Source organism: Notothenia rossii, assembly GCF_949606895.1.
Source record: "Notothenia rossii genome assembly, chromosome: 3".
In the NCBI taxonomy this organism is placed as follows: Eukaryota; Metazoa; Chordata; class Actinopteri; order Perciformes; family Nototheniidae; genus Notothenia; species Notothenia rossii.
In genome coordinates, this window is record NC_136901.1 from 79,425,586 (window position 1) to 79,440,524 (window position 14,939).

Below are 14,939 nucleotides of genomic sequence, written 5' to 3' on the forward strand. Positions count from 1 at the left end.
CATAAGAGCCTAATTTTCTATTAATGGTTTCTGTGATGGGTTAAACTGTGAAAGGTTGTCAGGGTTTGTTAGGAATAGTAAATGTAATTTTGCACCTCATTAACGGGAACAGTCTTTATTACAACAAACACTGAAACAACTGTTGCCTCGGCCCTGGAGACCAGTAAATACAGTCTATAAGTAGTTTAACTGTGTTGTGACAGTAAAGTGCGGATTCATACATCATTTTTAACGTGTGAATAATATCACAATATGTGTAGATTTATTGGAGTGTGCCATTGAGTAAAAGGAAACAACTTAATTTCGAAATGTTGCATTTTGTCATATAGTTCTGCTAGTTGCCCTTTTGCCTTGTTGAAACTTGGAACAAGGAGTGATGCATTACCTATTTACCCAGGATGTGGTTGACCAGGAGGCCCATTGTCTGTGAGGATGCAGAGGAGAACTTCTGGCAGCTGGTGCCCCCTTATCTTCCCATGTACAGCCAATAAATCAATATCAAATCTAAGGAACAGGAAGCCAGATGGCCTTCCCACAAACCACTAGGCTAGGGCTGCTCTCAGGCCCTCCTCGGCTACTGTACCACTGGTGCATGCTGCAACCCTTTGAAGACATACACATTCAACAAGCAGCTCAATGAATGACTAAAGGGAACAAATAAGCTGTTACGACTCTGCTCAAAACAGTGTTTGTGTTAGCATCCACATCAAAGGCCCCATTCTGTTTGATATGCAGCAGCCCCCACACCTTGATCCCAGCCATGTACAGGTAGAGGGGAGGAGCAGTCTATTGAGAAGCGAGAGGGTCATGTGGCTGCTGCTCTCAGCCCGGCTCGAGGGCAGTTGACCCAGACAAGGGGTCTGGTGATGTCTCTCCTTCCCCAGGGAGCTATCGCCCCTTACACCCATCACTGGACACATTATTTATTGGGTGGCCTATTGATCACGCACGTTTAAGTATTATTCACAGGACTTCACTTCACACCTATTTCATTATACATATGTACACATTTTATAGCATTTTTATATCTGTATTGTTATTTTTCCTCGTATGCAGCTTTGTTTGATTCAGATATAGTGTATTTATATTTCTAGAGTATTTTTCACATTTTTATTGTAATATTCCGCTTTAATTTTTATGAATACATATTGTACAAATATTATAGTATTTTTTATATTTTCTTCTATACATTTGGTTTTATTTCAGATGTTTTGAACACATCTTTATAGTATTTTTTCACATTTGTATTTTTGTCTTTGTTCTTTTCTTTAATTTATGTTTCTTTTATCTTATCCTTTTTTTATTTTGAATTCCATTTTCTCTTAATATATTGATATGCACATTTCTCGTTGGTACAAACCTACTTGTCAATAAAACAGATTTCTGAATCAGATTTGGAGCAGTAATCACAAAATGGGAAACATATTGCATTTATAGATAAGAGTCAATATGAACTGAGGTAAAGACAGAGTTGTGTAGTAGCTGACGGTTGGAGTAAAGCCAGAGAGGCCAGTTACCTAAATACATCCCGCCAGACTCATCTTGATTTCTGTGTAGGCCAGGGGTCAGGTTAAACAGTAGTTTGATTGAATGGCTGTTCACAGGCCAGTGTGAAATGCCGGTTCTATTGCAATGTGGGAATGGAGAGGAGGGGGTTTCTCTGGCTTTTGTGTGGCCCGCGGTCTTAGAGCACGGACCCATTGTTAGAGGCTGACCAGCCAGCCCCTCAGACTCTCCTTTGCCCTGCTTTGTCTCGAGCAGCGTGACCATTTCCTTCATCCAGGTCAGAGCAGGGTCGTGACTTTGGACACCAGTCCCCTCTGTCTGTCTGCTCAGCCGGCATACTCATAAACGCACACAAAAACGGACACACATGCATGTTGTCACATGTCAGTGAAAGTATCTTTGTTAAAGCAAGTTTCATCCTCCTTGCACAAAGACGATGACAACGATAAGATCAGATGTCAACCGGATTCAAATTCACAAAAGCATAAAACATAAGGATACGTACAACATTTAAATTACAATAATAACATTTGACTGATGTGGTTCTTTTGTATGTGTAGACACTTCAATTGATCCGTTACAAGCAGAACACATTTATGATCAACATAATTTGCATGGTGGGAGATATCTCACTTTTGCCTTTTTTGTGAGTGTGTAAAACATAGTACCACTCAGAGCTGAGATTACCTCTTTACTGCCCTGAAGTGTCCGAGTTATGCAACTGTGACGTTTTAAAAAGAGTGGACAGTACCCTCCTTCTATCCCGAGGCTGGACCTGCCTTATCATGGCCTGGCCATCACGGTGATAAGAAGAGGAAAGGCCAAAGGGCCATAAGGAACAGTGTGCATGGTTCAGGTCAACAGTGTGAGGAGGCTGGACTCAAAGGGGAGGGAAGGCGAACAAGAATATTATCTGATAAGAATCACCAAGGTCTTTTGATCTCAGAGGGGCTGGTCCTAGGCTACAGGGTGTCATGCTGGGCGGACGAGCAGAACGACACGGCAGGTACAAACAAGCGCGTCCTTGAAGATCATCTGGAGCTAAGCATATTTACACAGGGAAGACTGGAATGGCTCTTCTGATGCACACACAAACAAGCTTGTTGTCCTTTGGATTTCACGCTGTTGTAGCATTCTTTACTTGTTTAGCTTTTGGCTTGTACCAGAAAGCACAAATAATGCCTGATTTTCTCTGATCCCTTAATCTGTTTTCTGAAGACCCATTGTCAGGGAATTAATTCAAAATCCTCAAATGACTGTGAGCCCTCTGAGGAAAAGCTTGGATGTCACTGTGTGGTTTGGTGCAGTTTTGTTCCATAAGTCACTGATTAAAAGTCGTCATGAGGAGGCCAGACACGACCTGGGGCTGCAGTGCAAGCTGTGGCCCGAACCAAATGCTTTGCTGTATCACCCAGGGCAAGATGGAGGAGGGTCTTTGAGTCTGGTGTAGCCAGAGGGGAGGTTAGCAAGCTGCTGCCGAGTTTAACTGTCCTTGGTTTCATAGCAACAGTTAAAAACAAAAGAGGATATACACTTGTATCCAAAGCCTCATTCTGTTTTACAAAATATGGCCTAGTGAGGTTTAGTACTCGGAAGTTTAAGGACAATTTGGAGGATATTCAGTTTGTGCTGCTGCGGTAGAGCTCCATATAGGACAAAACACATCACCAGTAGACATGTTCCTTCATTACAATGACTGTGGGCAGTGGTGGAAAATAAATAATTACATATATGCAAGTACAGAAGAGTTTTAAAGTACTTGTATTTTACTTGAATATTTCAATTTTTCAATTATTCCACTCCACTACATCTCAGAATTAAATATGTTCCTTTATATGAGAGCTGCTTTGAGGGTTCAGATTAGTAATACAATATATGATCAACACATATGATATAATGTATTACTTGTACTCTAAGTTAAGATAAACTGTATTGATTGTTTGATGAAATGTACAAGCTACCAGGCAGTATATACAGTATGTGATGAAAAAAAGTCAGCATTCAAGTAATTAATACATTAATGCGTGAATAGTTCTAAACAAATATTATATAATATATTATTCTAAAATGGGCTGTCACAATAAGTGCAGGATAAGTACATTTTCTTTTTGTTATTTAGCTATATTTTCTTGCTAATACTTTTGTTCTTACTCACTCACCTAAGTAGGATTTCAAATTGTACTTTTAGGACTTCCACTGAATATTTCTACAATGTGTTAGTCTGACGTAAACGGGCTAAGTTATTGTCCACCACCAACCATGGGCACTTTAGTTTAGCACCTTCCTGCTGCAGAAAATATGCAGAATATAAGATAAGATATACTTTATTGACCCCAAAATGGGAAATGTTTTTGTTGCAGCAGCATGTTAAACAAAGTATTGCACATAATTACAAATAGAAAAGAGTTGAAAATAAACAGTTATACAATATAAACATATCAAAATAGAAGATAAAACAGAACTAAAAGAGTGAAAATAGAAAAGATGACGTGAAGATAAAAATCTGTAAATTATCTGAGAAATAAAACACTATTGAAGGTCCAAATTACAGCTAACACAATTTAAGGTAGGATATTATTTACATTTAGTGTTCAAGAATGGCATATTTGATTAATATAAATGTAAAATGTACAGTGGGAAGTTATAAGTCCGGTTAACAAAAGAGAAATATGGAGCAGGGAGTTCTCTGCCAGCCAGAGCAGTATGTATGCAGCAGAAAGCAGTCACCAACAAACGTTCTCTGTTTATCATGTCTGCTATAAACTAAAGTGTCCAGTACAGTTTAAGCGGTTTTATTTAAAATATATATATATATGTATGTATATCTTCAGTAGGGACAAATGGGTATTTGAAACTGAATTTAAATGATTGTACTGTACTTAGTTTTTTTCTTTCAGTGAGATTAGTCGACAGTAAGAGAAATACAGATTATGTTTTTGGGTTATTTTCAGAAGCTTTTAATATTTTTTAGTAAGCACCCACTCGAGAGGTTTGATTATTTATTTAGGCAAATTGCATCATGTTTCTCATCAAAAATGAACAATAAGGATTATAATTTCTTTTGAACGTGTACTTAGTTTACATTAAGCAGAGACAATGACAGCAAAGTGCCAGCAACCTGTTACATCCATGCTCCTATTAAAAGAATTAAGATGTAAGGGGCCTTCATTATCAGCTCTCTCTGAAGGACTTCAAAGGCCGCGGTGGAGTGAGACTGCAGCTGCCCTGACGGTGTGAGTTTCTCCTCTCTCACTCCAGAGGAACTTGTTTGTGTTGAGGATGTTTACTGATCCCAGCAAAGACAAACAGCCACTTTTTGTTTGTTGGTAACGCAGCTCAAACAGTGTGTGTGTGTGTGTGTGTGAGTGTGTGTGTGTGTGTGTGTGTGTGTGTGTGTGTGTGTGTGTGTGTGTGTGTGTGTGTGTGTGTGTGTGTGTGTGTGTGTGTGTGTGTGTGTGTGTGTGTGTGTGTGTGTGTGTGTGTGTGTGTGTGTGTGTGTGTGTGTGTGTGTGTGCGAGAGAGTGTGAGCGAGACAGAGCTTCAGGATGTATTGTATTGTAAGGTCAGTGTTTATCTTGTCTCTGTGTTTTCACCCCACTTCCAAGTTTCCCATCAGTGAAAGACCACATTTAACACCTTGAGGTGCAATTTCACAAAATCAAAAGAGAGACAAGGCAAGTGAAAAGGCAGTTACACACACCATGTCTACAAAACATCTAATATCTTACATTTGAATGGTAATTAGGTAATGTCATAATCTATGAGAGACGACTTAACTCCAGTCCATTAATCAACTAATTCATTACTCGGCTGCTTTATTGTAAATCTACAACTGAAGCCATTAAGTTGAACATTTCTGAGTTATTTTTTTAGCAACTCAGTTATGATACCTCTTCTTAACACATGGTGTCACTCTTTCTTATCTATGCAGACAACCATGACTAAGACCCTCAAACCCAGTCCCTATTTATCAGGTACCATTGTGCTGTTGAGTTGTTGTAAACAATGTTTGTGGCATACTACGTCTAACTCTGACAGCCAAAGGTGTTCCCATGAAATATAACCACTTTAAGTGTATGTACATTTTGATATTTACTAGTTTAAAATGTAAATTATTCTAAATTGTTTTCTTTTCTGAATCGAGGGTGTCAGATGTTGTTTAGATTAAATGTTAAACTGTATTTGTCTTTTGCAATATATCACGTTCAAAAGGGGAATAAAGGCTTTTAGGAAAGTGTTTGGTGTATGTGCCACTGAATACAGTATGTGCATTATTTTTTAATATGTGTAACAGTTAAAAATATATTATTTTATATAAATCATTGCATTTCCCATTAACCCTATAATCTAGGAAATACTGATAAGAAAAGCGTTCTGGTTTGCTTATGAAATACAGACCAATGGACATCTGTATTGCCACAATGAAGTGTCTCATTCTGTGAGCTTGTATCAGCAAATGTCACTTTGTATTGAGGTTTCCTACCACAGCTATAAATCCTTTGGGGAAACAGGCCTTCACAGAGAAGTTTTATGGCACAGAGACTTCCCTTCTATTCTGCAGGGGGTATGCTGCTTAACACCGTGTTCGTGTGTCACAGTCCTTTTAACTGGCACAGTCCCAAAACTACCAGTATTTTTCTATTCAGCAGCATCCAGATGTTCCCTTACAGATGTTTTTATTTAACCTTTATTTAACCAGGATAGGTCTCATTGAGATTAAAAATCTCTTTTTCAAGAGATTCCTGGCCCAAGAATGGTAACAGCACAGTTACAGACAATTTTACAGTTACAGACGATTAAAAATAACAAAAAAACACACAATCACAACACAGTCATACACCAGGATTAGCCAAAGAATTTGCAGACACAGTGGCCTGCTTCAAGGTCAGTTAAAGTTGCTTTGAGTGTGTTTAATGAGACCAGCTCTCTGAGTTTCAGCTCAGTTTGAAGCAGGTTCCAAGCTTGAGGGGCAGCATAACTGAACGCCCTTTCCCCCAGTTCAGTACAGACCTTTGGTACAGTTAAAAGGAAAAAGTTCTCGGAGCGAAGCCGATAGGATCCTGTGCATTTTCTGTTCATGTACATCCTTAGATAATGGGGAAGAGCACCAAGAATGGCCTTATATATAAGGATGTACCAATGTTTCAGTCTACGCGTGGTCAGGGAAGGCCATCCAACACGAGTGTATAGATTGCAGTGGTGCGTCAAGGTTTTGAGTTTTGTGATGAATCTCAGTGCACCGTGGTAGACGGTATCGAGCGAGTGAAGGCACTGAGAAGATGCATTCATATAAACCACATCTCCATAATCCAGCACACTAGTCTCCTTTTGTCCTCATATGAAAAACAGGACTTGTTTCTAAAGAAAAAACCTAATTTTATTCTTAATTTTCTCAAGAGTTCCCCAATGTGTGGTTTAAAAGAAAGATAAGATCCAAGATACTTATACTGCAACACAAATTCAATCTCCGACCCCTGCAAGGTGGTGATAGGAGAAAGGTTCAAGACCTTGGGTTTTGCTTTCGAGAACATCATTAGCTTTGTCTTGGCAGCATTTAAAAGAAGTTTCAAATCACTCATATTGGATTGTACAATGTTAAAAGCATTCTGGAGCTGACAAAGAGCCCGCTTCGGGGTGGACGCAGAACAATAAATAACTGTATCATCGGCATGAAAATGCAAATTTGCATTCAAAACATTGTTATTAAGACTGTTAATGTAAATTATAAATAACAATGGTCCTAAAACAGATCCCTGTGGCACACCCTTGGATACCTGAAGAGATGTTGAAGTTAAGCCTCCTGCCCGCACACACTGTGATCTGCATGATGAATAGTTCTCGAACCAACAGACAGCGTTACCTGAAAGACCGATACTAACGAGTCTTTGTGACAGTAAGGCATGATCAACTGTCTCAAAAGCCTTTGACAAGTCAATAAGAAGTGGTGCGCAATGTTCTCTATTGTCTAAGAAGTAAACGAGATGATTTACTACTTTTAAGGCAGCTGTTTTAGTGCTGTGTTTTTTCCTAAAACCAGATTGAAAGTCAGATAAAATATTGTTTGTTGATAAAAAACTCCTTCAGTTGGAAATTGACCAGTGATTCCAGCACTTTATTTAAAACACATCATTTGGAGATGGGTCTGTAGTTATTTAGGAGAGTGGGGTCACCCCCTTTTAACAGTGGGAGAACAAAAGCATATTTCCAAATAAGGGGAATTTCGTTTGTCTCCAAGGACAGATTAAAAAGATAAGCCAAGGGCAAAGCTATAAAATCAGCAGCTAACTTTAAAAAGTACGGCTCCAGGTTGTCAGGACCTGCTGATTTTCTTGGTTCCAAACTTTTCAGGGCTTTATGCACCTCTGAGACTGTTACTTGAATAAAAGGAAACGGTTCACCCTCCCAGATACCACCGTCAGAGCGATCAGTGGCTCCTTGAGCTATGTTCTGCGAGGTAAACAGCGAACCAGAAGCAATAAAATGTTCATTAAAACAACCAAGCATTTCTGCCTTATCAGAGATTTGAACAGAGTCCTCCTTCACAATGCAATGTGGAAGCTCTATAACATTTTTGTTTCCAGCTAATGATTTAATAGTTTGTAATGTTCTGATAAGACAGGAAGCTTTGAATGTGTGCTGGTAGGAAGCAAATATACAATATATACTATTTCAAATGTTTCAACGTTTTTTTTTTTTTCAATTAGAAGAAAAAAGAATAAACATTAAAGTTACTCATTATGTAGAATGGTCCATTTCAGTTTCATATAAATTATATTATTGGATTATGTTGTAATGATGATTATATCACTTTAATGTTGCAACATGTTATTGTTGGGATTATTATATTAAGTGCATTTACTGCTGGGTTTCCTAACCTACAATTAATCATATTTCACTTGATTTTTTTTTAATCAAGAGTGAAAATAAGCCCAGTAACTAGAAGCTAAAGTTAAATAAATGTAGAGAATTAATCATCGTAACAGAAAAGTATTTTTGCTGACTTACTTACTTTAATGATATCATTGTGTGATTCTTACTTGCTAATATTTATCTCTATTTAGCTTTCAAGTCTTTTCTAAGCTTGGGAAAAGTCCTTATTAAGAAGTTTTTTGAGGCGATGTTGTTAGTTACACCAACAGTATGACCTTCAACTTCTGTTGAACTGAACATCCTGATACTGCCTCCAAAACTTCAAGAATACTCCTTTCATTATCGCCAAGCTTGACTCCCCTTTCCTCCTCTCTCTGTTTGAATATGAAACCTAAACTCTACTCTTCGTCCTTCACTCTGCAGACTGTATGCTCTCTGTATGACTGATTGACTTTTCTTGCAAGAAATAAAATATGACAAAGACAGCTGAATGGTTTGATTCTTCATCCACATTTCATGAATACAAATGCCACCACAGTACTGCATCATTTCCTTGTAACATATCAAATGTTAAATGTTACTACTTACTTAAAGAAAATTAAAGTAAAAGTGAAATATTTTCATAAACGTTAAGTGGAAAATAAGTATAAGGTTCAAGTACAATTAGTAAATTGAGTTACTTTTGACTATTAAACAGGGTACAATTTAATAATGGTATTCAGCATTTGGAAAAGACTAAATTTAAATACTTTAAATTAATTTAGCTTAGAATAGATTTGAACTTTTATTGTAACATTTTGAATGCAGAACTTAGTTGAGTTTTGCATTTTAGACAGAAAGCAAAATAGCTGAATACCTCTTCCAAACCACTAACATACAGAGATGGGAGAAGTACTCAGATCTTGTACTTGTGTAAAAGTAGAAGTACTGTAAGAATACTAGAAGTAAAGGTTGTGCATTCAAAATGTTACTCAAGTAAAAGTACAACAGAATAAGTATCAAAATATACTTAAAGTACCAAAAGTTCAAGTACTCATTATGCAAATTGGCTCATTTCAGAATAATATGTTTTGATTCTATTATTGATGCATTAAAGAGTTATCAAAGCTGGTAAAGGTGCAGCTAGTTTTAATTGCTTTGTACACTTCAGGGTTGCTTGTGAATGTTAATCAGGTGAAACTAAAGTGATTATATTTCAAACCATTAATCCAAGTACTTAAAGTAACTAAAGGTACAAAATAAATGTAGTGGAGTAAAAGTACACAATCTACCTCTGAATTGTAGTGAAGTAGAAATACAAAGTACCATCAAATGGAAATACTCAAGTAAAGTACAAGTCCCTCAAAACTGTACTTAGGTTTCAAGGCTTGTATTGTCCTTTGTGCTTAGCTACAGTGTAGTTATGACAATTACATTCTTAGGTCACAGGCTCCTCCAACAGTGCAACACAATAAAACTGATAAAATAGTACAGGTTAATACAATAAAATAGAATATAATAGAAAGTGCAGAATAGTAATAGTATAGTAATTGGAATATTGATATGAGTTGCAAACAATTCTGCATGCAAGATAATAACAGTTAGAGGTTATTTCATAAAGGACTGGCGAACATTTGCTATAATAAGTGGGTGAAAAAGCATCACTGCCTGAGTGAACACACTGTAGCAGAACAGTGTGTCCACCTGCATGCTGCTCTCCTTCCTGTGCTGCTGCTCGGTGTGTTGCTCTGAAGTATGTTTGCTCGAAACTGGGAAAGTCGCCCAGTCCTCGCCTGTAGGTTGAACTACACCTGGGGGACAGTCTGGGATAACCACTCCACAACAATGCAGCGAAAGATTTCGCCAGTGAAAACTTCGACAGAGTAAATACTGTTCCAGTATTTTGTTAGATGTATCTTTTTATAATTCAGTGAGTTCACAGGGATCTCTTTGTTTCAGCTAGCGACACGTTAGCCGCTTCCGGAAAACAACCTTCACACAGGTAAGGCGAGTTTCGGTCTCCTTATGAGCCAAATATGTCTTTCTTTGAGAAATAATACCACCTAAAGCTGCTTCACCCTTGTATGTTTATTCAAACCTTGTGTTGTATGGCTACATATTGTTTTATTAGGGCAGGTATTCACTCAGAAAGTGAGTTTGAAGGTGTGTAGCTGTTAGCGGTGTCTGAGCAGCTGAAGGTGAAGCCATGGCTGCATGTGGTCCACCTGCCTGATACCTGTGAAGGTTACCTTTATTACCTCTTCTGTCATCTGGATCTGTCACATCGTGCTGTTGTGATTAGGACCAAAGCAGCAGACATGGGCTGACAACAGGGGGGGGGGGGGGGGAGTGAGTTATTTATGGTCCCAGTGACAACACACATCAGGCAGGGCAGGAAAGTGAGGGAACATGTCCTTGTTGCTGTTATTGAGCATCTTTTCATATATCAAGTGGTAAATGGATTTTGAAATGGGTATCGTCGCCATCAGTGATGGAAAGTCACAACCTTCATTTACTCAAGTGGCTTTTTGTATGCACCTCACTCCATGTAAATCTTATTTATACGTCAGTGAAATACTGTAGCCTACTTTTTACCCTAACACACAACACTAGTGTTATCTGATGGCAGTAGCTACTGTTAATTATTTAACATACAAAATGTCAGTCAATCAAATATGATTTGATAAGCCGATAAATTGATCCCTAGATGGGACATTTAGGAGATAATAAATATAATATATACAATTGATAGCAGCACATTTAGTAAACATAAAACTGTACGCCAGACTGATATATTATGTGGTTGGTTTTGTAATAGTGTTAGTACTTTTTGTCTGTATAATATGGAAATATAATGTAGTCATATAGAAGAATACTAAATACGATATTACAGCAATACAATATGTAGTATAGCAGCACATCAACATATTTTATAAATCAGATGCATTGGTATTTGGAAGAGTTACAACAAATTATCTTGACAACCATAATGTTGCAATCTTACATAGCCCATTTTTTTTATGGATAGTATGATAATTCATATTGTCCATATTTAGTGATTATGTACAGCAACGCAGTTCAAAAATATTTTCTTTACAGTAGATTTCAACAAGGGTAAACCAACTTCACCTCTTGTAATATTTCAATTAAGTTACAGTATTAATGTTTAACTTAAAGTATTATTGTGTATGTGATATGTCTGGAGTAGCTGTTGCTAGATTTAAAGACGAGTTGTTGTGGGAAAAAAGCAATACAATGTGAAGGTCACTATGTACTTTTTGTCCTGTTTGGTACATCAAGGTCCAATCCAGCCTGGTTTGACCATTTATATTTTGAGCTAACTCAATCATCAGCTGAGTAATAACACTTGTTTCTGTTTGCATTGGTTGGTCCAGTGAATGATGCTAAATGACGAATGTTCAGAGCGCTTTTGTTGAGGAATAACTGTTACCTTCTGCCCTTCAAGCTGGGTACAAAGGAAACACAGATGCTGATGATAAGTTAAGGCCATGAGTGGTGTTTGTTTGGTATGTACAGGCAGACTGTCGTACAGTAGGAGGCTCAGTCGCCCTGTGAACGTAAGCTTAACCTCCATGTGTGACATCTCGGGGAGACACTGTTACCACATGTGGGTCTGCATGAGGCTGAGAATACAACTGGGGCAGTTATATAAAAAACTGGAACGAAGTTGCATTGGGAAACAATTTGGTGAGCGATGTTTTTATTGCCACTCAGATGATTTGTTTTGTTGATCATTTCAGATATGCAATGTAAATATTGGTCATTGTGTTGAAAGCAGGAAGCTTTGCATGGTGTTGCCATAGCAGTCACATAATATTCAAACAGAGCTTAAACACATGAAACAATTGTATATTATTATATTACTGATAGACACTCTAATGATAAGTATTGTATAACTTTTTAATCTCAGACGTGTTGGATCTTTCCATCATTATGTCATACCTAATTGAGGATTAAGAGTCATTCACCTCTTAGATCAATTTTTTCCATTACATGTGCTCAGACATAGTTGTAAGGCACAGTTAGACGCGACACACCTCCTTTCACATGGACTCATGGAGAAATTATTTGTCTATAGCGTGGCTTCACCTGCGTTCACTGCGGGTGTGGCAGCCCATGTGACTCACCCACACCGAACATCAGAGCGAGTGATTCGGCTCAGCTTTAAAGGAACACCACCTCTGGTAATCCTGTGGGAGACTGGAGGACGCTGTTGGGAAACAGACATTTCCCCCGCGAAAGCTTACACTGTCACATGATTACAAGACATTTGATTTGGATAAGATCCCTCGTTAAGGCTGGCTGTTCTTTGGTTGGCTCTAAACCTGTAAAAACATTTTTCACCGTGTCTATTGTAAAGCTGTCTTGTGTTTTAAGCTCCACAAACATGGGCTTTAGCTGTAGTATCAAATGTTTAAGTGTGGGATTTCTGTGAAATAATGTCCTAGCTCTAGTGAAGGATTAGTATAAGTACACATACTTGTGATGTTGACGTTGATTAATGGAGATGTTGATGCAAACTTTCTCAAAGAAACTGAAGACTAAAGGATTTTTTATTGAAAATAGTAGATGATTGGAACCCACTTACAATCTTCTAGGGTTGAGAAATTATTATTTTCTTTATTGCTAACACATTAATTTGTTTCATTAACCAGTAACTTGTTCAGTCTAGTCAAAAATAATAAACAAACATCCTAAGGTGATGTCTTTGCTCATTAGATGTCCTGGTATCTCCATAAACACACAAAAACACATATATATTCAGTTTAGAGTTGCAACAGTTCCTTGATTGATCAAGTTGTCTGTAAATGATTTTCTAAATTAGTCATTCGGTCTAATTTACGAAACATTTAGAAAATTCCCATCCAGGGTCTAAGGTGTCTGACCAACAGTCCAAAACTCCAAAATATTCACTTTGTTTTGATACAAAATGAAGAAAAGCAGCCAAACTCACATTGAAGTGCTGCTAATAGTTAATGGGGTAATCAATTATTCGACTAATCAGGTTATCGACTAATCCTTACAGAGTCTCCGTTTCACATGTAGGATCTCAAGAGAGACGGGCACCTTTTATTGATGTCATGCTGTATCCTTGAGCAACACGGTGATATTTACTGCTGTGTCAGTGATGTATAAGTGGACAGTGATAGACGGTTCAGTGGCCGCCACCTTCAGATACAATGAGCAGGAGGGGACCAGTAATCTCCAGGGTCGCTGTACGTCTTCCTGTGGAGATGACCTCTGCTCTAATGAAGACATGCCTCAACCTCGCTGAAACCCATTGGATGCTCTCTGTGGCCAGATGTGCACGACACTTAATCCAAAAGCAACTAATACACCTTAGGTATGAAGAGATATACAAATGGGAATGTGTTATTGACAAGAGAACAAGCTTGACTATTTGCAGCATTGTGTGTTTAATGTAAGTGTATTAATAATAATAATAATAAATAATACATGTTATTTATATAGCGCTTTTCCTGGTGCTCAAAGCGCTTTACAAGCAAGTAAAGAAGAAAAATATCAACAAAAGTCAAATGTGCTAAGCTAGGTGGATGGGGGGCGAGGGGTTAGTGGATTAGATGTATTTTTATCACTTTTTTCACATTCTTGAACAAAGGCTGCAATATATATCGTTTTTTTCCCCGCAAAACAACGCAATATCAGCATGCGCGATAAACACAAATACTGCACTAAGTTTTTTTTTAAATATAGTTGAAAGTGAGTAAAGAGAGAGTAAAGTGTAAAACTGCTCTTTAAAGTGCAGTTATCATTCATTTAGAAATGTTTTTTGTGTTAGCTTCAATGTTTAATTTGTTCAGTTAACTATTATGGACATAATCTCCTTACTTTTTTAAATAAACAGGCACTTTGTTGTATTTGAGTTGTCAACTGAAAGCAGCAAAAAGGCAGAACCGAATACATTTTAATATCAGTTTTTTTTCTTTTTGCAAATGATATCCTTTTTCGCGATATTCAATAAAGTTTTAGCATATTTTCCACATAGCGTGCCGCCCTGTCTTGTGGTTTCAAAAATAATTGGAGAACAGCCTGGTTCGTACTGCGCTTCCTTCTCATTGCTACAGGATCCATGACCCCTATCGGTTACAGGACGAGGTATCACTTATGCAAAGTGAAGACAAAGAGAGAAAGAAGGCCAGTGTCACCTCAGCCAGAGTGCATGCATGTGGAAAAGTGTGCGCACAAATATTAGTAATGGGTCCCGTGTGTTGGCCATCAGTCAGTCAGCTATTCAGAGTACTTCACCTGGAATAGTGCAACATCAGCAGTCTGAGCCACCAACCCCCCCCCCCCCCCCCCCCCACACACACACACACACACACACACACACACACACACACACACACACACACACACACACACACACACACACACACACACACACACACACACACATTCACGAAGGAACACTCTCCTCTCACTCTGCCTAGTTACACCAATTCCCCTCTGCAATCCTTACAGCGGTGCAGCCGGAGCTCACACACATCCATGCTCATGCACACAGATATGCGGTGACACACACAGGCAAGCACACACACTCA

At 38.1% G+C, this 14,939-nt stretch overlaps 1 protein-coding gene across 1 annotated transcript in view; it reads left to right on the plus strand.

Moving 5' to 3' along the window:
- Positions 1-398: 398 nt before the first annotated feature.
- The window catches only part of lnx2b (ligand of numb-protein X 2b), a gene marked incomplete at its 5' end in the record, with an annotated part of 21,674 nt that continues 7,133 nt past the window's right edge, over positions 399-14,939 (plus strand). Inside the window, 2 exon segments of the mRNA XM_079673389.1 lie at positions 399-478; positions 699-768. Of these exon segments, the coding sequence (XP_079529515.1) occupies positions 399-478; positions 699-768 (150 nt within the window).